This window comes from Amphiura filiformis, chromosome 8, assembly GCF_039555335.1.
Source record: "Amphiura filiformis chromosome 8, Afil_fr2py, whole genome shotgun sequence".
Lineage (NCBI taxonomy): Eukaryota > Metazoa > Echinodermata > Ophiuroidea > Amphilepidida > Amphiuridae > Amphiura > Amphiura filiformis.
Window position 1 is genome coordinate 27,848,239 of NC_092635.1, and position 23,113 is coordinate 27,871,351.

General features: G+C 38.6%; 1 protein-coding gene across 1 annotated transcript; it reads right to left on the reverse strand.

Annotated features, from left to right (window-relative positions):
- Positions 1 to 6,201: 6,201 nt before the first annotated feature.
- LOC140158896 (ras-like GTP-binding protein RHO) lies at positions 6,202 to 21,953 on the reverse strand. The gene is made up of 4 exons (XM_072182163.1): positions 21,851 to 21,953; positions 11,140 to 11,314; positions 9,819 to 9,968; positions 6,202 to 8,776 (listed from the first exon to the last, which is right to left on the reverse strand). The coding sequence occupies exons 2-4, from the start codon at positions 11,293 to 11,295 to the stop codon at positions 8,504 to 8,506; spliced, it is 579 nt and encodes a 192-aa protein (XP_072038264.1). The 5' UTR covers positions 11,296 to 11,314; positions 21,851 to 21,953; the 3' UTR covers positions 6,202 to 8,503.
- Between the last annotated feature and the right edge of the window lie 1,160 nt (positions 21,954 to 23,113).

Sequence of the window (23,113 nt, forward strand, 5' to 3'; positions counted from 1 at the left end):
TCCGGTTTCGAATGCCCTATTTTGGTTTCTGATCCAATGTTTGTTGGTAGAGGTGGTATATAAAGTAAAAAAGAAAAAATAACATTGCAAGAATTGACATTTCGAGAATTGTTTCTTTCTGCCATTACATACATTATCATTCACCCGGTCATCCATTGAGGAAAGAAGGATAAAGCGAGAAAAGGAGGAAAAGCGAGAATACAACAAGTTGATTTTTGTTTTGAGGTAGGTGCCGTTTGTTGGTGTTGTTGTGACCACTTTACTTGACCACTCCCGGATCAATGATCAATTCAGGGGAGTTGACAATCTAACCCGGACCACATTTTACGTCATATTTTGCGATCTATGGAAAGTTGCAAAATAAAACAATTGAATAAACAAACAAAGCGATGTCTCCATGACAAAAAGCTACAAAATATAGGGATTTGAAATATGTTCTCACTGACTATTTAGGTTTTTAAATTTGTCAAATTGTCGAAATCCGAGGGGGGTCTCAAGGATTTTCTGGGTACCCATGCTAGATCAAGGTTTCTGAAGTATAAACTCCTACTGCCGTCAGACTATTATGACAATAATTATTGTACCAGAAATGACCATTTGGAAGTCAAAACTTTTGTCACATTTTGTTTTATTTTTATAAAAAATTATAAAAAATAAGATACATGGGCATGGAATCAGACAATTTAATACTCCTTGGAAACTTGAAGAGGTGAATTTGATATCCCTAGCAGGACAAGAAGAGGCTAGTGAGGGCTTGGAGCAAGAGTATCCAAAATTGCCAGTGGGAGAAAAGCACAAAAGCCCCCCCCCCCCCCCTTTGCGCACGCCACTGACCATGGTGCAGTGGCATTTGCAGGTTTTCAAAATTGGGGGGGCACAGGTCTTGATTCCCCTATTCAAAACTATTTCCCCAATTTGCCCCCTGATTGGGCTACATTTCCCCCAACTGACAACTTTGGGGGCATGCCCCTTTTTGTACGTCACATGTCACTGACATATGACTATTTAGGTCAGTTATCCCCCCCCCCCCTCTATTGCAAGCCGGATTTGCGCTTATCTCTTCTTTTTTGTGTGTGTGTGATCGAGCATGGGTACCGGCCAGAATTCAACCCCCCGGTCGAAATGTGCATGAGGTTATAAAACCAAATGTTTTGTAATTTTAGTGGGGTAATTTTTTGAACCCATATGTATTTGAAAAAAGAAACTTCATGAACCACACACACACACATTTTTATGTTAACAAGCTCACAACCCAACTATTTTTGTATATCAAAACATGACCATCGCACATAAGAATCCCTTTTAAAAAACCAAAACTATAGTGGCTGCACCCTTTTCTTTATTTAGCAATTACATTTCTTGTTTGTTCCATAAGGAAAGTTGGACACCACAGGTCTCCTCCTTGAACAATTCGGGTATTAACAATAAGGAGTCTAGATTCCCAAATTAAATGAGTATTTTGTGATCCTAACATGACTAGTTATGACAATTATTGTACCAGAAATGACTTTTGAAAGTCAGAAAGTCACATTTTTGTTTTATTTTTTATCAAAAATTCCAAAAAATAAGTTCTAATCAGAAAATTTGATACCCCTTTGGAGACTAGAAGAGGTGAATTATGTTGATATCCCTAGGCTATGAGGGCCCAGGGCAAGAGTCCAAAATTGCCATTGTGAGAAGACTCAGAAGATACAAAACCATATTATCGTAACTCCATGGAAATAGGATTTAGGTGGCGATGATGCAAAAAGCCCTTGCAGAGCCAATGCAAACTCTATGGAACTCCAGGAGTAAAGATGTTGCCGGCACATTTAGTAAATCTGATATTTCAATTGTGTATTGTGTGAATATATACCATGGTGCAGTGGCATCTGCAGGTTTTCAGAAGTGGGGTACAGGTCTTTATTCCCTCAACTGTTCAAAACTTTAAGCTAATTCGCAAATTTTTACCCCGATTGGCTGCACTTCCACCCAGTGACTGACATTTGGGGGGGCATGGCCCTTTTGTGCAAGCCACTGGCCCACTGCCTTGGTGGAGCCAAGATATTGTTGCCGTCAAATCCGGGGGTCACTCCCATTGTGGCCTGTACACCATCCGCGATAATAAAAACGTGTAAAAAGGGTAGTTTTTCGTGAGTAGGCACGATACGCGCATATCGTGTTTAGGGTGTCAAAAACACGAAAAATTGGAAAAAAGGTAGCAAAAAAAAATTTAGGGTATGAAAATCCCTATTTACAGACGTGTGTTACTTGTTTAGGGTATCGTTTTAGCCAAAGGTTAAATCCTTGTTTAGGGTGCTTTTCAAAAGTTTATTATCGTGGATGGTGTACAGGCCACAATGGGAATGACCCCCCGGTGTCAAATGGGCGGTGTTGCCAGATCAGTTTTGTTAAAATTTTGTTATTTGGTTTTAATAGTACATCCAAAAACACAAATATGGTGGCAAATAATATTTGGCTATAGACGAATCCAACGAGCCTAGTGATGGTGAGAATTCAGTCGGCCATTATTGGGTCTCGTCTGCACAAAACTGGTGTTGTTACTGCCAATTGGGTTGATTAAATCCACTTAAAAATTGATGTTGAATTGTATTGTGTTGTAAACTTTCATCATTCTTTTGTCTATGTGTAACATTGGTGATAGAATGCAGTTTAATATCCCCGCCAAGGCCACATCATTTCACATTTTAGATGGAATAGACCTAAGGGGGATCCAACTATGACGGCTATTGAGATGTAGGAATGTGTGAAATTAAATTTGTCTAAAATGCATATCAATTGCCTCTGGTGTGTTCAGAACGACAGAAATCGGTTCGATTTTGGTAGAGTGGAACAATTTTCATAAATGAAAAATACTTGTTTTTGCAAGTGTTTTGGTTATCCTTCATGTAAACCGAATAAGCTCATAATTCCCCATTGTAGTCTATATATCAAATTCTGAGCAGTTTTACACATAGGATAAACCATATTTGCCCGATCATGAAAATTACCTTTTCTTTCGTCATTTAAAAAAAAAATTATAGTTGAAAATTGAAATACAAATTATCAGATTATTCTGGTTAATATTTCTGTCATTTCAGAGAATCCCTTATTCCAGACAAATAATAGCAAACCAAGAGAATGAGAAATATGGGTGATTGTATTTGCAGTTTATTACAAGTTCTGTGAATCTAATAGATGGGCAGTTTACATATTTGAGAAACAACACAAGATGTGTGTGTACATAGTAAAAATAATTGAGAAAAAGTTAAATTACAACAAGAAACATTTTCGATATGGCTAAAAATGGAAAATAAACATTAACATAATAAAGGGTCCAGAATTCTATGTTCCCCAACAAGGACTTTTTTAAATACATCCCAAAGTTTTTTACAAAATAAAAAAAAAATCATCTTGTTTGACACAACTGGTCCAATATACAAAATCACATGTAAGAAAAGATGCACTTTGGTCCATTTAGTCCAAGCATTCTGCAAGTTATTACATTCTGCATGCTTTGTGAGTTGAATGGAGCGAAGTGCAACTCTCACAACTGCATCTTTTCTTACATGAGCCATTGCCAGGCGTGTAAAACAAAATAGGCTGCTAACAATGATATTAATACCGTAAAACATTTAGATTTATTTATAAAAAGTCTTAGGAGGAACTTGGAACTTGCGGACCCTTTATTCCCATGCTTTTGAACTTGTCTTCTGAATCCACACACTTCATGTTATGGAATGAATTACATATAAATCCACTGCCGAGTTGTACAAAACAATCAACATTTTCGGTAAAAGAAATCCATGTTTACAAAGACATTTTAAAAAGGCACTTCATTACAAGTTTGCAGCAAATAGGCAAGTTATTTAAATAACTAGAAATAACTACGATAAGTTACATGCTCATTGACTACAAAATACCAATCCGCTACCAAATGTTTTCCATAGCTTTCTAGAACTCCCTGGTTGCTCTTTTCAGTGGCCCATGTTGGAATTTGATCAGCACCTCAATAATTCAACCAGCTCTTTGCTACAAATTAAACTCAAGAATGTGTGTACATAAAAGAATGGCAAGTTTTGTATATAAAAAAGACAATCAATGGTATATCAGTACTTTGCATAACAGCAAATTTTGGGAAATAATGAAAATAAAGCTAAATTCCTCATCTACATCTAGTTTTCATTTTAAAAGCATAAATATCACAGCATATAATAATGAGCCATGTCGGTCATTTGTAAAAACACATGTTCAATGCATGTTTCCCTTACTAATAAGTTCAGAGCACAAAAAATATACACAACAGTTTACAGAAAATATTTGGTGCTCTTTGGTGGCAATGTTGGAAGTTAATTTATCATACACATTCTTGTGTAATATTAAGCCAATTTATTACCCTTGGCAAGTTTGCATAGTTGACAGTCACTACACCTTTCTGATAGATTTACCACATTGACAAGGCCACTTGATTTGTGCAAACATACATTTCATATTGAACACAACTTTTTTTCATTATAGATTGTGCATTTTCCCCTGTTCTAGCCTATGAGCTATAGGGTAAGAGAAGTCTTGCAACATCTTTTTTTTTATCTATCCAATCTGATATTTTCACACAAATCGCTTGTCCCTGCAGCCATTGCTAAGCTACTACCATGTACTACTGCCTGTGTATTCTTTCCCATATCTTTAGACTGACATGAAAGAGTACCTCTGTGGTAGCTAAAGCTTAAATCATTATGTTGTGTAGTGCTCTGTAGTGATATCACAGTTAGTGCTACATACATGCACAAATCTTTGTTTAGCTCAAGATTAAATATATAGTCATCTGGCTGCATAGCATAGACCCCACTGGTACTATAGCTAGTACTTACAGATATATATATAATTCAGAATGCATATGTATTACACTTGCATTTTACATATCATAACAGAGATGGCTTAACATCGGATTAAAGGCATATCAACACACACGTTGTAAGAAATATTAACAATATTTTGTAAAAACAGTGTTTTTTTACAACCAATTTCCGTTTATCAAATTCAAAAGTGCACAGAACAGAACTTAGTATTCATAGAACAACCCATTGTTACACTGGCTTGCTTGCACTAGTTTATCATTTTTAAACAATGGAACTTATTCAATTTTCTTTGATCGATTTGAACAGTCAACTGATTTAGTATCACGCTGAAGTTGGACCCATCTTCTAATACTAGTACATCATATAACAGCTATTAGCAATGCAGTGGGGATTCAATGATTCAATTATTTATGATGTTGCGACCACACAGCTTGAATTAACAACATAGTCACCAAAATCAGCAAATATCATGTAGGCAAGCCAGTGAAACAATGTCAGCTAAACCATTATCTTAGGTCAGGTGATTTTTTTTCTAAAATGCAATGTATATAACACTTTTCATCTATGTGTGCGTAGTTTGTGAACATGCGACCTCATTTTAATTTGCTCAAACTGAAGAACCTCACTCAGCATTGGGCATTATTTTGGTACTAATTGCCAGTCAAACTGAAAGTTCACTACATTTGAGTGTGTCATCTAAACTTGACATTCTACATGCTTGAATACAATAAGGTCAAAAGTGCTTTGTTACTATGCATGACCTCATTGCATGCAAGTGAGAAAAGACATATGACGTCACACATTCACATATTAAGTCCATGTAGGAAAAAGTAATCGTTAGAGATTGCGATTTCCAAGCGTAGCATCGAACGTCGTGGAATCTATTCAAAATCCGTCACAGGAGAGTGGTTTTGAATAGATTTCATGTACATTCGATAGTGATATGTACGTTTGGAAATCGCAATCTCTCTATTATTGTACGATACACACACCCGCCTCGAAGCTACATGTACAGAGCACCTTAAGCTCAAGGTCAAACTACATCTTGTATCCTGAATGAATTACCACACATTACATATTATCCAAAGGAAACAATGTAATAGCACATTCTGTAATAAACAGCTTAGATTGCCACCGAAAGATGTGCGCTTCATACAGATAGGAGTTACACTGCTATTTTGCATAATTTATAAGTTTATACACCAAAAAGTAGAAATAGATGGCCCTTACCATTTAAATTTGTTCATTTTTCACTGAGTATAGATTATACCGGTATTGTAAAACCTGCAATTAACTGCAAAAATGTTGCGCCGCTGACACAATAATGATATCCTTCCTGTTCCTTATCCGATGCTGTGTAAAATGTGCCATATTATATGTTAGCTTGGACATTGCTGGGCAAGGAACGGGAGATTTGAAATTTTGAAGTGGTTACAGTCAGATGAAAATAGTGTATGGAACTTGCTATTGACCACTGTATGTTGCCCTGTATTAGCGTGTTAGCTGTGTTTACAACAATCTTTGCACCTCATTGTGAATCAGGTTTCACAGAAAATCAACTTCAGCATTAGTATTATCACCGTGGCTAATCACATTTCATCAGTTAGTGTTGCAGAACATAAGGCTACCATTTTCAGTAATATGCAACACAATTTTGGACAATTTAGTGTTTGTTGTGTAGAAAGGCCACTTAACTCACCAACAGTAATTTACGATGCATAGTTTAACACTAAACATGTTTCTGTTGGTTATTATAAAGTGAAATGTAAATCATGGTACATGTGGGACCCACCGTGGGTGTTAGTGGATCCCATAATCGGTGTCTCTGCGAAACAAGACCTTGCCCTCTATAAGGTCACAAAACAAATTCTTACAAATACAACTGCATAAAAATTACAAAAATTGGAAATAAAATATACTTTAAAAATTTTCAGTACTTTTCAAAACCGTACCATGGATAAAAAAACAAAAATATTTTGGTATTTCATACAGGTAAGCATCTTTACTGTGTCTCATTTCAAGTTGTGAGTAACGCCATGTTGGATTTTGTAGTGGCAGACTCAAATCAGTGCATTTACGCAGTTGCGTCTCCAACATACGGACAAATCGCCTTTCTATGTGTGTGTATATGGTCCGCGGGATCAAGTTAGCTTGAGATTTGAATCTGTCACTACGAAATCCAACATGGCGTTACTCTCAACTTAAGACGAGACACAGTATTGGTTCATTGTAAAACATCTACATGTCAATTTTCCTTTTTTTCTCCAACAGGTTTCAATAAAAAAAATTATTTAAAAAAAACCCACATCATTGGTCACAGCCACATGATACCTGTAGGCCTAGGTACCCAAGGGGAGAGGAATGACCACAAACTTTTTTTCGTAAATTGTAGCTTTTAAAATGTGCATTATTTGACTATATGTGGAAGTGTAACATGACTTTTAAAGTACCAGTATGCAGTTTTATATTATAATTTTCTACTTTCAGGCACACACACTGACAAAAAAAAGCCAGCCATGTAACTAAATCAATGACAATTCTATATATAATATATACACTTTGACTTCTTGGGGCAACCCAATATACAAGTCAAGCGACACAGTGTAACTCATTTAGTTGGTGTATTCAAATTCAATTTTTGGGGAGGGAGAAAGAGACCATATAATGGCATTACTATGGCAAAAAACCTATTGTAAAGAATTGACATCAAATTTGATATCCCTGTACCTCTTCATGTATTTCCCTATCAGGGACATGCTGGCAAATGAAAGCCTTGCATCCTACTGCAAAAAAACAACCAAAATATCGCCAACAACTAAATACGCTACATGATCTCTTGTGGGAATGTTAACACATGGTGGGTGCACTAATTATATGGGAGTTTTATACACTAGACGGTACTAAGTGAACGAACATGAATGGCATTGAATGCGGTAATGTCAATTTGGTGTTCATGCATTCAAGAGTACTGACTGCTTACAGAAGCATCACATGACATTGTTTGTTCACTTACTGCTGCCTTATGTATGGTATTTAAATCTTGAGGATGCATAATTATACTGATTACATAATTTACAATTTAGGTGGCCACCAATACGTAGAAAATAAGGCATCTTATTAGACAGGCAAAAAAAGGCAATGCGGTGATTATGATCAAACAGTGGAAGTGTATTGATCAATACTGTACGAGAGGCATGTTATGTGCCCAGCGAGGCAGTCACATCTCCTGCAAGGCATTCATTGTGTACTGTTTTAATATAATGGCAGCAAGGGGCTTTGTGCTTTTGGATACTTCCAATTATCCTGCTGATTGATGCACAATTGAATTGATCCAAGTGCAATGGTTAAGTGCAGATAAATTAATTAGAATAGAACCGATGCAACTTAAAATTACAAACCAGATACTTGTTACAATGTCAGAAGATGAGTCCTTCAACTCATATCCACTCGACTGGGAAAAGTTCGCTGAATGGAAGTTCCATTCAGTGTGCTTCAAGTGTATACCATTACCCACAAATGACCCCACTGCCCAGTGCCCACTCCCGTCCAGCTACCATGAAGAGTGCATTGACTGAAAGAGCCACTTAAGAATGAGTTTCACTGCATCAGGAATGAGAAGAAATGCACTGTACACATGTTACTAACCAGTCCTATTAGAGTCATTCTTAAAGTATTGCGCAACCTTTACGTCTCCTCTTTTTCACTTGAAGGGCAGCTCCTGTCGCTGTTTCAAACACCTCCCTCACGCCGTCTTTGGTTCTGGCTGAGCACTCCAAGTATGCAAAGGCTCCAATTTTGTCTGCCATAGTACGTCCTTCCTCTGGTTTCACTGGCTCTTGTTTCATTTTGATGAGTTCCCTCTTTGTGTTTTCATCATTTCTCAAATCTTTCTTGTTGCCCACTAGAATGACTGGAACATTGGGACAAAAGTGTTTCACCTACAATAGTATAAAGAGACAAAGAGAGAAACAAAAGATGTTACAGGACTTGCATTTATGATACATGTGGCTCCCACATTACAATGGAGTGTTGTGTAAAGGTTAATATTGGACCTTGACCATTGTCCCAAATAGGTAACAAAATTTTTATCTCTTCCTGACTGGATTCCCGTCAATAGAGGCTGTCAGCCTTTTCCGCGGGATCCGCCATCTTGTAGGTACTGCCGTTCTGCATGTCATTCGATAGACAGTACGCCGCCAATTACGCATAAGTCGCAGCGTGTGACGCACCTCTTCAGTGAAGCGTCAACACGGTGATCTTAGCAACAAAGCACTCCGTACCCACAAGATGGTGGCGTTGACATCACAATGACTACCTCTATTGAGAATAGCTGTACAAAAATAAAGGTTACCCGAATCCGCCATCCATGGAGAGCAAAATAGTGTACCTCCTCATTATTTTGTTTGCGCCTAGGTGTAATCGTTGTGCCAATAGCATCTGAAGCACTATAAGTAAACCTTTGTAACACTCCAGCTTAAAAATACAAATAGTCATTCGATTTTGGGGTTTACCGAGAAATGCCAGAGGTACAATATTTTACTCTCCAAGTGTGACTGTAAACCAATATGGCGGAGTTCTCATACCGTTTCGCACAGCAATTCTTAGTCTGGTATCTCTGGATCTAATCTCTTTGTCACAAACAAATTCGAAAACCTAATAACTCATTGCAAGAGGCAGGGACTGCCTTTTGAGGAGAACGAGAGCAATCGCTCTCTATTGCTCTCCTTACCTCTGATATAGGAGAGTGATTTTTAGCTTTCCTTTGTTGACAATTCTCTCCTTGTATTCTATTGCAAATGCTCTAAACAGCTCTCCTTGAAGGCTCCAGAAGAGCTATTCAATGCTCTCCTGCAAATTCCAAAAGATGGTCCCAGTTACTCCATGAATTGTCTTAAGATAAGTTACTTGTAGAGATTATCATGGTGAATCAAAAGCTTAACGAGATCAACACAATTTACTTCAACATGCCAACTGTCTTACCTCTGGAGTCCATTTCTCTGGTATATTTTCTAAACTATCGGGGTTGTCAATTGAAAAACACATTAAAATTACATCTGTGTCTGGGTATGATAACGGTCTCAGTCTGTCGTAGTCTTCTTGGCCCGCTGTATCCCATAATGCTAATTCAACCTGCGTAAAACAAAATTGCATGAAGAGAATTTAAGGAATTAAGTGACGCATGATGTGCAGAGTCATTATCTCACAAACAAAGATATGTTTGCATTAATGCATTTAACCAAATGAAGATCAAAATAAGTGTGTGCAGTTGCATAGCTATATGAAAAGTACCGGTATGCCAATATGGTACAACAAATGTTTTAAAGTGGTGCTTAGTTACAGAGCACTGTAACTTCCTTGCAAAACTAACCTGTTAGTGTTAGTGTTTATCAGCTACTTATAGTTTCAAATACTGTGAGTACTAGTGAAGACTTTGTGGAAGAATGTTGCAACTAATATTATTCCTCCATTTATTCATGTATGTACGTCATCCACCAGTGGAGCTCCTGCGCCCCTCCGCAGAACTTCCGGCAGTGGATGTTCTGCGCTCGGGGGCGCAGAACATCCACTGTCGGAGTAGCTGCGCTCAGAAATAATAGATTTAACTCCGAGAAGTTTATCGCTGTTAGTATTAGGCCTATATAGGCATGCGTATAATAACTACTACTCCGAATTGACAGCAAAATAAAAGTTTTTTTTATTTAATAATAGATTTTCTTATTATAATAACGATGGATCATTGCTGCGCTCGGGCGCAGAGAATCCACTGCGCCCGGGGGCATCAACTCCGGCAGTGGATTTTCTGCGTTCGGCGCAGAAATGATTCGCCGTAATTTAATAAGAAAATCTATTATTCTTCGAGCACAGCAACTCCGACAGTGGATTCTCTGCGCCCCGGCGCAGCAATGATCCACCGTTATTATATTAAGAAAATCTTTAATTTTGCTTCCGAGCGCAGTTACTCCGACAGTGGATGTTCTGCGCCGGCGCAACAATGATCCACCGTTACATACAAGGGACTGCGCCGGGCGCATCAACTCCGACAGTGGATGTTCTGCGCCCCACGAGCGCAAAAATGATCCACCATTATTATAATAAAGAAAATCTATTATTTTGCTTCGGCGCAGCTACTCCGACAGTGGAGTCTCTGCGCCACCGAGCGCAAAAATGAGCCAGCGCCACCGTTATTATAATAAGAAAATCTATCATTTTGCTTTCGGCGCAGCTGGTGGATGGCGTACATAACTCATTTGTTGTTAGAAAAATCAGGAAATGCACTTGTACATTTATCTTTCAGTCTCACCTGTTTGCCGTCCACTTCTATATCAGCTACATAGTTTTCAAATACTGTAGGTACATAGACTTCTGGGAACTGATCTTTGCTGAACACAATTAACAAACAGGTTTTACCACAAGCTCCATCTCCTACAATCACCAATTTCTTTCGTATAGCTGCCATTGTATCTCAATAAATAGGTCTGAAAAAAGAAAAGAAAAGAGAAGAAAGGTAAAATTAGCATTTCAAATTTTCACATCTTCAAATTCTAATGCATACATGTAAAAAAAGCAAGTAAGACAGGGTTTAAGACCTTGGAAGTTGGAAAAAAAATATCTGGAAACAGCTTAAAATCTGATTTCTCGCTTAAAATCTGATTTCTCACATCCCTGCATCACTCTGTTGAATGATGAATCAAGGTTCAGCAGACCCTCAAACTTTTGACTCCAGCTCCAGTAAATCTCTGTTCCAGCATCACTCTGTTCAATCAAGGTCCAGCAGACCCTCAAACCGGACTACAGCTCCAGTAAATCTGTTCCAGCGTCGCTCTGTTGAATTTTATTGATTTAGTTCCATTTTGGTTACAGCCCGCTAGTCCGAAGGCCTGCCAGTCCGAAGGTTCGCTAGTCCGAAGGTTCCCTAGTCCGAAGGTTCGCTAGTCCGAAGGTTCGCTAGTCCGAAGGTCCGCTAGTCCGAAGGTCCGCTAGTCCGAAGGTTCTCTATTCCGAATTATAAATAAGGTCCGCTAGTCCGAATATTTAACAAAGTTCGCTAGTCCGAATTTTAAATAAGGCTCGCTAGTCCGAATTATATATAAGGTTAAGCTAGTCCGAATTTAAAATCATGTCCGCTAATTGAATTTGATTTAGGGTTAAGCTAGTCCGAATTATAAATAAGGTTCGCTAGTCCGAATTTTAAATAAGGTCCGCTTGTCCGAATTTAAGAAAGAAAGAAAAAAAGAAAGAAAGAAAGAAAGAAAGAAAGAAAGGAAGGAAGAAGGAAAGAAAGAAAGAAAGAAAGAAAGAAAGAAAGAAAAAAGAAAGAAAGAAAGAAAGAAAGAAAGAAAGAAAAAAGAAAGAAAGAAAGAAAGAAAGAAAAAAGAAAGAATTAAAGGAAGAAGGATTTATAGAGAAAGTAATCAATGAAGAAATAAAATAAATATAAAAGTTTGTATTTTAGACATTCATAATAGGCCTAGCTGTCGTTGTTGTTTTGAATTATTTCCATTACCATTGAGGCGATGGTGTATATTTGATTGCAATTTCATTCATTCTGCAAAACCTACATCAGTAATTTTTAAAAGGAATAAATATTCAAATACTTTAGAAAAATGGCAGCATCTATACCATGTATACTTTTTGTGTCTTTAGAACATAAATATACAGTTTTCATCGATTTGGAAACTTATTGGGTTACTTGCATTGTTTCCTTTCTGAAAATGTATACTTTTATGTACTTGCCATCATTACTTTTAAAGAAACAATGCAAAACATGAACAATGTTGTGAACCTGTGTGCACCTATCAGGTAACACGCTATATTTGATCAAACACCTCCAATACATTTTGAGACCGGTGTATGGTGGCGCTGATCAGGTTCTTTAAAGAAAATTCGGACTAGCGGACCTTATTTAGAATTCGGACTAGCGGGCCTTATTTATCATTCGGACTAGCGAACCTTATATAAAATTCGGACTAGCGGACCTTATTTAAAATTCGGACTAGAGCACCTTTTTTTTTATTCGGATTAGCGAACCTGATTAACAATTCGGACTAGCGAACCTTTTAATAAATTCGGACTAGCGAACCTTGGACTAGCGAACCTTGGACTAGCGAACCTTGGACTAGCGAACCTTCGGACTAGCGAACCTTTTTTTTTCGGACTAGCTAACCTTTTTGCAAATTCGGACTAGCGACCGTCGTCACGCCCTCCATTGAAATACGTGTTCGGACTAGCAAACCTTCGGACAAGCGAACCTTCGGACTAGCGGTCCTTCGGACTAGCGGTCCTTCGGACTAGCGGGTACTCGCCTCCATTTTGGCATAAAATTTCCAAATAATGCAAGATTTTCATCAAATGCCACCCAGCACTAAAACTATCCTACAACCCTGATACTGACATGATCAAGTTCTCGTTGACGTTACTCAGCAACACTCCAGATTTGGAACCACACACAGAGGAATAGGATGCGCAATAGGGAGGTTTTATGTACGCCACGGGTCACTAGCCCTGGTAGCGGGAGGTACTCACACCTCCGTCACTGCGATTTCCACTGTCCTTCTCCGTACGAACGTCTGAGATGTCTACCTTAAACCTTTCCAGGGTATACATAAAATACCACTTTTTCTCATAAATACCACTTCCTACCATTCCTCATGTGAAGATGAGACTTAAACAAAACATATTTGGTGCATGTTCGTAAATTTTGAGCACATTTGAGGATGTAAAAGACGAGACTTGTGACTGTTATCGTCGCTGTGTTTTGAATTCTTCCTATAAATAGATGCTGTCAGTGTGACATCATCACCGCGACATGAGTGCTAATTCCTTACAAAGCATGGGTTTGAATAATGCCCCAAAGATTCACAGAGGATGATAATAGTTTGTTTGTCCTCCACCGCACTTGACTGACTCTCAATGCAGGTCATTTTTATCAACCTTTTAACCTTTCGTGCAAGTGCCCTATAGATGATTCTTAGTTCCTCAAGTTCCTTTCTTGCTATGTACATTGTAGTGCATTGATATTAAAGGCTTGTTAAAAAGTTTCTGTGTTTGTTATACATTTTGTAATAGGCATGAGCCTGAACTGAAATCTTGATGGCAAATTGTCATTAAAGGCTTAATGTACGATTTCCTTCAAATTTTAAATTTGTCATTACATGTATATACTCAAAATGCTGAAATAATACTAGTAATAATTATCACTTATCAGGAATGGTTTCTGTCCATTTTGAGCTGAAATAACGAGGTAATGTGAAAGAAACACTGCTTGTTATTTTGGCCGTTTAACACATGGGAGGACATAATTTCTTGAATTATGACTTTATGTCGAACTTTGCTCTGTTTACCTACAAACACAACAAATTTGGCTGATTCCATTTAGGTGCAAGTTTTGACATGTGTAAACATTACAAATATGCCAAAAATCAGGTTTAAAAAAATTAACCAAGTTCATATTAAAAGATCGTACATTATGGCTTTAAAAGACACGATGGAAACACTTCACAGCTTTTCAATCCCCTATTCATGCTGTGTGAATCTCTATCAGATGAATAATTCTGAATCTGATACTTGAGTGTTTGGATTGAGGTATTTTGTCTACGTACCTCTGTTTGTAAACAGGATAGTCACATGACAAAATTGTCATCCTTGCCAAGTCTAAGAACAGTCAAATCCCAGCAAAAACCAACCATGATATAAAAAAAGTGATCTGTCACAAGCATGACGAGTGACAGTCGAACAGTCAGGCCGCGCCGATCGTCGACGTGGCCGACCGACAAAATTAACATTGTTTTTGCCCGGCTCTCGACCAATCACATACGCTTATCACATTGGTTATAACACAGTGCCGTACTATTACGCTGACTTTCGTATTCGGCGAGGTCGGCCTCCTGGTTTGTTTACAAACAGAGAGGTAGATAAAAAACTGTTCCGCTTGTCCAAACACTCAAGTATCAGAAGGATGGTCCACAATACATGTAGCGTGATTCACGTAACATGAATAGGGATTAAAAAGCCATCACGTAGAACCATGTGCTTCTATTGTCCAAATTGCCAACAAGATTTCATATGGAAACAGTTCAGACCCAGAACAGGATCATGTCAGAAATTAATATTTTGTTCTGGGTCTGATTATTCGGACTAGTAAGTCTAGTTATAACGTAGTGCATATCATATTCATAATCATCCGTAATACATGTACGACTATGAACATGAATGAATTTATTCATGACATAAAAAATTATTGATGTCAATGTTTTGCCATAAGAGTCATTCCATGTCAAATCAACCAATTTGCTGAAAATCTTGGCAGGTCACCCCCTCAGATTTTGCTGAAAATCATTTCTAGCATACCTCTATGCCAATAATGAACACACGGAAAAAATTAGCGCTCAACTCCAAGCGGTTTCAAAGATACGGCTTGTCAAAATTTCACCCAGACCCCCCCTTTTTGCTCTCGCGAGTCGCGTCGTTGAATTTGTTGCGTTTTGGAACACTCATATTTTGAATTTAGGAAAAAGATATTAAGCTGAAAATTGCTACCTAGAGTGACTTTCACCCAAATAAGCAGAATCTGGCATTAAAAACAGTGTAGTACTTCCACTTTAAAAGTTATGGGTCTTTCAAAACCCCTTTTCGTTTTGTCATATTTCACAGTGTTCAGTTTCCAGACCCCACTCGTACTCTTAAATAGATATCAGAGAATGTTCAAACTTCATAAAAATGCTTAATAGGCCAATTTCTTTCCCCTGAAACAAACAACAGACCACTGATACCTTTAATTAAATTGTGGCTGGGACCCAAAGTTTGCTCCATGAAATGAAATCCTGAAAACACCGCCCCCACCGGTTGACCTTTGACCCATGCAGATGAATTCCGACAAACTTGAAACTTACACCATGAATGCTTAAACACTTATTCTACATCTGTACCAAATCTTAGCTTTGTAACTCCACTTTTCAAAATTCACAAATTTCACACTTTTTTGACAGAGATTAGCCAGCATCCTACATCAGCGTGTGTAAAATTTGGCAAAATACCCAAATTTCATAATCCACTCTAACCATGAAGGGGTGGAGTTACATAGATAAGATTTGGTATAGGTAGATATCAAATGTTTAAGTATATGTTGTGTAAGTTTCAAGTGTGTCGGATTTCATCTGCAGGATCTGATCTGGCGCATGCGCGGTGGTAGACGTCTCTCCCGATTTCTCCGAGTCGTGGACTGATATCTGAACTGAAAATTCCATCTTTTCAGCGTTTTTCACCAAAATCCACCTTGAGCAGTGCTCTTTTAACATTCTAGCACACGCTTTCGTGGCGCAAAAATTGTGGTTTCTTGCAATATTTCATCGTGTATTTGGACTTGGAAACATAGTCACCATTTTGTCTTCACCAAACAGTCTATTGCATTGTGTGTCGCAGCATAATTTCATTGAGCCTCGTTGTGATATCTTTGTACCAGCGTCCAGCGGGCACTTCGAAGTTAGCTATGGAGTAACTTTCTTCATGTCGCGGCTTGGCAATGGCTGACTGTAGTTAGGGAGTACCACGGGCATGGGACGGGTCAGCATCGTGGCTTCACCTTCATCAATTACTTCATTTGTTTATGGATTGGTTCGTATTTATTATTGACATGTTAAGATGCATTTCCATCATATAATCCTTACTTGTATGGTCGTGACAGTGATCGGAAATGGACTCATTCTTACTTTGCAATCACTACAACATTTACAACATGACATTGTTATTGATACTGAGCGGTTTGCAAATTCTTGTGATGTTAATTATACCATACTTTTTGCTCCAGAATTTGAGTATGAATATTACCCAGCCAACATTCATGTTTTGATTTCACATAGTTACAAGAACTTTGATGTTGCTTCTTGTGTAAACCATGACCAATCTAGGCCTTCACATTCTTTGTTGTACTGCTTGTCCATGATTTTAATCATGCAGTCGGGTGACCTACATCCAAACCCGGGGCCTTACAAGCCCAAGTACCCATGTAATATTTGCACCAAAGCTGCAAAATGGGGTCAAAGAGCTACGTGCTGTGATAATTGTGAACAGTGGTTCCACGTAGAGTGTATGGGTATGTCAACACCCAGTTATGAGTTACTCGTAGATAGTAGCATTTCATGGATTTGTAATAGATGTGGCAGTCAAATTACGCCAATCCTCTTTTATTCTCTGATACCAGCCTTGAGATTTCCAACAACTTTTCTTGTTTGAGTGATTCCAGTAACATCTTTAAATTTGGCACCCCCCTTGCCACATCTTCACATAAGACTTAGCTAAGCGGAGTAAGGTCGAACCAATACAGTGTCTTCCGCTAGCAGTACTGTTAGCCCAAATGGAAACAGTACATCTCAGAGTAGGTCACCCACGTTCGGTAGACCCAAACCCCACCACCAAAAAGGTAGAAACAAACAGTCTCTGAAGTGCATGGTGATAAATTTTGGTAGTATCAGAGGCAAAGTTGCCGACTTAAGTGCTTGCATCGAGAATTATTGCCCGATATAATTATCGGCACTGAGACCCACCTTGATGGTAGTGTTAATAGTAGTGAGTTGTTCCCTGCTGACTTCTCAGTCATTAGGAAGGACAGGGACTTTGGTCATTCAAAGGCGGTGTACTCATTGCCCTCTTGGAATGACTTGGTTGCAACTCATCGTGTTGATCTGGATACCAATTGTGAGGTTGTTTGGATTACCATTAAAATCAAAGGTACCAAGGATCTCATAATTGGATCTTTTACAGATCCCATAAGTTTGGTTCTGCACCTGAGTATTTTAACGCTTTGCGCGAGTCGCTTGATAAAATCAACAGCACCAGTAATGGCATGATCATTTTTGGGTGAGATTTCAATCTCCCCAGCGTGAATTGGGATCTCATGTCTGTTGATCCTGGTGGGTCGTATGTAAACCTCTCCCGGCAGATGATTGATATTGCCAGTGATTTTGGTTTGGAACAGGTAGTGCGTGGACCCACTAGGAAAAACAATACATTAGACCTCCTATTCACCTCTAATCCCACCCTTGTTGAGAGGTCTTGGATAGTGCCGGGATAAGTGACCATGATGGTATTCCAGTTATAATTGTGAGCACTAAACCCAAATATATAAAACAAAATCCCCGCAAGGTTTTTATGTACCACAAAGCGGACGATGCTGCTTTGAAATGTCATTTAAAAATTGGTCTAACCAATTTGTTTAACTCTGTTTCACCTGACACCAGTGTCAATACTTTGTATGATGAATTCCAGCATGCTATTAATGTCAAATCTATGGACATGTTTATTCCTTCCAAGATCGTTACTAAGCGTAACACATCACCCTGGATAAACACCAGAGTCAGGCGTTTACAAAAACGGAAACAGCGGGCCTGCAATTCCCATGGTAGGATAAATACCGCCACCAGTTATGAGAACTTCAATGATGCCAGAAAAGCGGCAAACAAGACAACTAGGAGCATACAGGAGATATATCAAAAATATTTGTGGTGAATCAACAAAAAAAAAAAGTTCTATGGTTTTATTAAGAGCCTCAAGGTTGATTCAATTGGTATCTCAGCCCTTATGAGAAATGGCAAATTAGAATCTGACAACCAGTCAAAAGCTGAGATCCTCAATGAACAGTTTTGTTCAGTTTTTTACTCAAGAACACCCTGAGGTTCCCATGTTGGATGATTCTAATATCCCACCCATGCCTGATATTGTCATTTCTGAAGCAGGTGTCTTCAAGCTTCTCAGTGAATTAGACCCTAATAAAGCATCAGGTCCTGATGGGATCTCTGCCAGAATTTTAAAATTGGCAGCAGAGGAGCTTGCCTCACCCCTCTCCATTATTTTCTAGAAATCTCTGGACAGTGGAGAAGTACCTGTTTCTTGGCTGAGAGCCAACATCACGCCCATTTTTAAAAAAGGAGACAGAACACACCCAGCTAATTACCGCCCCGTTTCATTAACTTCCATCACTAGCAAGATCCTTGAACACATCATACACTCCAACATTATGCATCATCTCAACAAACATACAATACTCACTGACAAACAACATGGTTTCCGTCAAAAGCACTCTTGCGAAACTCAACTCATCCTCACAATACAAGACCTGGCAAGTTCTCTCGACAATAAGTCCCAGGTAGACATGATCATTATGGATTTCTCCAAAGCTTTTGGCGTAGTCCCCCACAACAAACTCATCACTAAATTACACAGATACGGCATACAAAACACCACATTGACCTGGATCAGTAGCTTCCTCAAGCACCGTACTCAGTGAGTTGTCGTCAGCGGCGAGAAATCGGCCTGGTCTAACGTTCTTTCTGGCGTCCCTCAGGGTACGGTGCTGGGGCCGCTACTGTTCCTGGTCTACATCAATGACCTTCCGACAACATCCATTCATCCGTCCGTCTATTTGCAGGCGACTGCATCATTACCGTGAAATAGCAAATGAGTTTGGCGCTTCGCACTCTTCAGGAAGATTTGCATACACTTGGGGAATGGGGGAAAAAGTGGGAAATGAAATTCAATTGCCAAAAATGTTTTGTTATGACTTTAACTCATGCTAGAGCTCCTAAGCAGTTTTCTTACACACTCAGCGGTGTCACATTGTCTGTTGTTAGTAATCATCCATATCTTGGTGTATCCATATCCAACAAACTAAACTGGAACAGTCATATTCAAAATATCTGTGCAAAAGCAAACCGTTCATTAGGCTTCATAAAAGCGTAATCTTTATTCATGTAACCAATCCACCAAACTTACAGCATACAGATCACTAGTCCGGCCGCAAGTTGAATATTCCTCATCCGTCTGGGATCCGCACACAAAAAGAACATAGACCAGCTGGAGAGAGTGCAGAAAAAAGCGGCACGATTCATCCTCAATGATTATAAATCTAAATCTCCCGGTTGTGCGACCCAGATGGTCAAAGATCTGGAACTAGAACCACTCAGCACCAGGAGGAAGTCTAGAAGACTCTGCGTATTCCAGCAAGCAAGACTAGGCGACCTGTCCCTGCCCATCGGAAACCTTCTACAGCCCGTCCAGCGCCAGTCGCGGCATCATCATCCAGAATCCTATTCAACCATATCAGCCAACAAAGACTGTTACAAAAACTCATTTATACCAAAGACAATACGTGATTGGAACTCTCTTCCACCTCACCTAATCAGTATCACAAAACCGGAACCCTTCAAAACAGCAGTAACAAAATATCTAAGCAACCAAGACTAAGCAAGAATTTCAAAAACCACAGCGCAGATCACACATCCTGGCCGTTTGTCTCCATCTTGGAGTGTTGGGCAGTACCAAACTCAAGACTCAAAGGTCAACTGGTAGGGGCGGTGTTTTCAGGATTTCATTCTGCAGAGCAAACTTTGGGTCCAAGCCAATACCTAATTAAAGGTGTCAATGGTCTGTTATTGTTTCAGGGGAGAGATATTGGCCTATTAAGCATAAATATGAAGTTTGAACATTCTCTGATATCTATTTAAAATGCAGTGGGATCTGGAAACCGTGCACGGTGAAATATGACAAAAGCGAAAAGGGGTTTTGGGAGACCTGTATCTTTTAAAGTGGATGAACTACACTGTTTTTAAGGCCAGATTCTGCTTATTTGGGTTAAAGTCACTCTAGGTAGCAATTTTCAGCTTAATATCTTTTTCCTTAAGGCAAAATATGAGTGTTCCAAAACGCATAACAAATTCAACGGCGTGACTTCGCGAGAGCAAAAAGGGGGGTCTGGGTGAAATTTTGACAAGCCGTATCTCCGAAACCGCTTGGAGTTGAGTGCTAATTTTTTCCATGTGTTCATTATTGCCATAGAGGTATGCTAGAAATGATTATCAGCAAAATCTGAGGGGGTGACCTGCCAACCCATTGGTTGATTTGATACGGAATGACTCATAAATATTATACCGTAATTCAATATTAAATTCACAATAATCATCAACATGTATGAACCCAAGACGTGCAGACATGAACATGTGATACCGTAGTGCCGTACTATTATGCTGACTTTCGTATTCGGCGAGGAGGACGATTTTGACCTCCTGGTTTGTTTACAAACAGAGATGTAGACAAAAGACCGTTCCGCTTGTCCAAACACTCAAGTATCAGAAGGATGGTCCACAATAGCGTGATTTACGTAACATGAATAGGGATTAAAAAGCTGTCACGTAGAACCATGTGCTTCTATTGTCCAATTTGCCATCAAGATTTCATATGGAAACAGTTCAGACCCAGTACGATCATGTCAGAAATTAATATTTTGTTCTAGTGATACCGGTAAAGTTGTTTTCTAAAACTTCCGTGGTCGTGCCTGTGCGTATCGCGTACACGAGCATAAATGCAAAAGCAATAAACAATCACGCTGATTCTTCCTTCCTTCCTTCCATATACGGACTTTAGTTTCATGCTTTAGTTGCAATGACGTAATGACAAATTGATATTGAATTATAATTTGCAAAATTACAATGATTAAATTAATATTTAGTCATGATAATGTACATTGTATGGATATACGGGCCGGGACCGACTGTGACTGCTGATAATTGATATAAAAAAAAGTGATCTCATCCAGTTGCTGAACAGGCTTTTGATGAGAATATTTATGCATAGAACTATATAGAACTAGAACTTAGAAGTAGAAGCATGAGAAGTGCTGTCGTCAAATCAAATGCTTCCATGATTATGTTTATGATAATATGAGGAAAGCAGAGGACTGTAACAGGGTATACAGTTATGAATATATTTGGGTACCATTATGTAATTCATGAATTTCTAATTGGACACATGTCCTGCAATTCTGAAGTTCAAATTCAACTGCCTTGACTGGCAATGCTGTGCATGCTTGACTGTTGACATTGCAAATGAACATGATGAACGGACGGTTCCGTTACCAAAACGGCGCTACTGAAAGTCAGCTGTGCTGTTAAATCGATCACCTTAAATTACACGTTATTAACGGCTTTATACTTAAGTATACTTATTTAATTCGTTGTTATTCTCACCTCTTTATAAAATATAATAATTTAACCAGGAAGCAATTCCAGTTCGGTTTACTGTTGAATGTTGTTTAGCCACACCTCAATTGTCCTTAGAGGGGATGTGATAATTGAGCAATTTCGGAATCCCTAAAAGGAATTGTGGGTCGTATAAAAAAATATTTATAACCAATAAAGTATTTACAAAATATGTTTTTACACAGTAGAAAACAGCCATAGAGTATCAAATATGTTGAAATATAATATTTTAAATGTGGTAAGTACAAATATTACCCATTTTTGATCATAATATTGATATAACAAACATTTTCTAAAAAAGCTTTATATATAGCTGGGTTAGCCTAAGTTCCGGCGTCTGCTATTGCAACGGGTCAAAATTTGGAACTCAGTTCAAGTTAAACTCAATGAATTCGAGTTGAAGTGAATTGAATTTTATTAAATGAGTGAATGAATGAATGAATGAATTGTTAAATGAATGAATGAATTATGCCTTACTGACTGAATGAATGAACTGTTGAACGGATGAATTATTATTTTAGGGCCCAATGATTAGGCGCGTTGGTCCCACTCACCCTGCTGAAAATTCAATTATTGCACTCAGCCCTATTCAGAAAAATTATAGTTTAGCCGATGTAGGGCCTACAGTTCTTGAGTTTTAATAGGCCTATGATGGGCAGCGGGGTAACCCCACAACTTCGGTCAGCAGGGGTAACTTTGGTCTGTCATTAATATTGTATTTTATATGTTCATAATTCCAAACAGCAATATTGTTTTTAGTCATAGGCCTATTTGGTGTCAATTTGTTAAGAAATGAATAGTCTCTCATGTCCAATTTCCTCGAAATTGATGAAATATTTGGGATTTTTGACCAAAAATGAGGGCTGTGCAATAATTATGTGGACCCCCGGGGTGGCGGAATCAGTTTCAAAATGGTCTGCCAAAAATCGCTTGCCCCCCCCCCTTAACCATGCCAAAAAATCTTTGCCCCCCCCTTTTTAACGTGTCAAAAACCTTTGCCCCCCCCTTTTGACGTGCCAAAAATTCTTTGCCCTTCCCCTTACACATGCAAGATTTTGGGGAACCCGAATTTAAAACCTTAAATTGTCTTATCATATAGGCCTAAATGCAAAAAAAGAAAGGTAAACTCAGCTCCCACTTCCGTAAATGGAGATTTGACCTGTAATACTTTATTTTATGTTAGGTAATGGCTGCATGATCTGTATGATCATGATATACATGTAGGCCTATATTTTGAATTACCCAACAATG

Coding starts and splice junctions, on each gene's coding strand:
- LOC140158896 (XM_072182163.1), bottom strand. CDS start 11,295: ATGGCAGCTATACGAAAGAAATTGGTGATTGTAGGAGATGGAGCTTGT. Junction 9,969..11,139: donor TAGAAGTGGACGGCAAACAG/GTGAGACTGAAA, acceptor TGTTTTACGCAG/GTTGAATTAGCATTATGGGA. Junction 8,777..9,818: donor CAGAGAAATGGACTCCAGAG/GTAAGACAGTTG, acceptor ATACTATTGTAG/GTGAAACACTTTTGTCCCAA.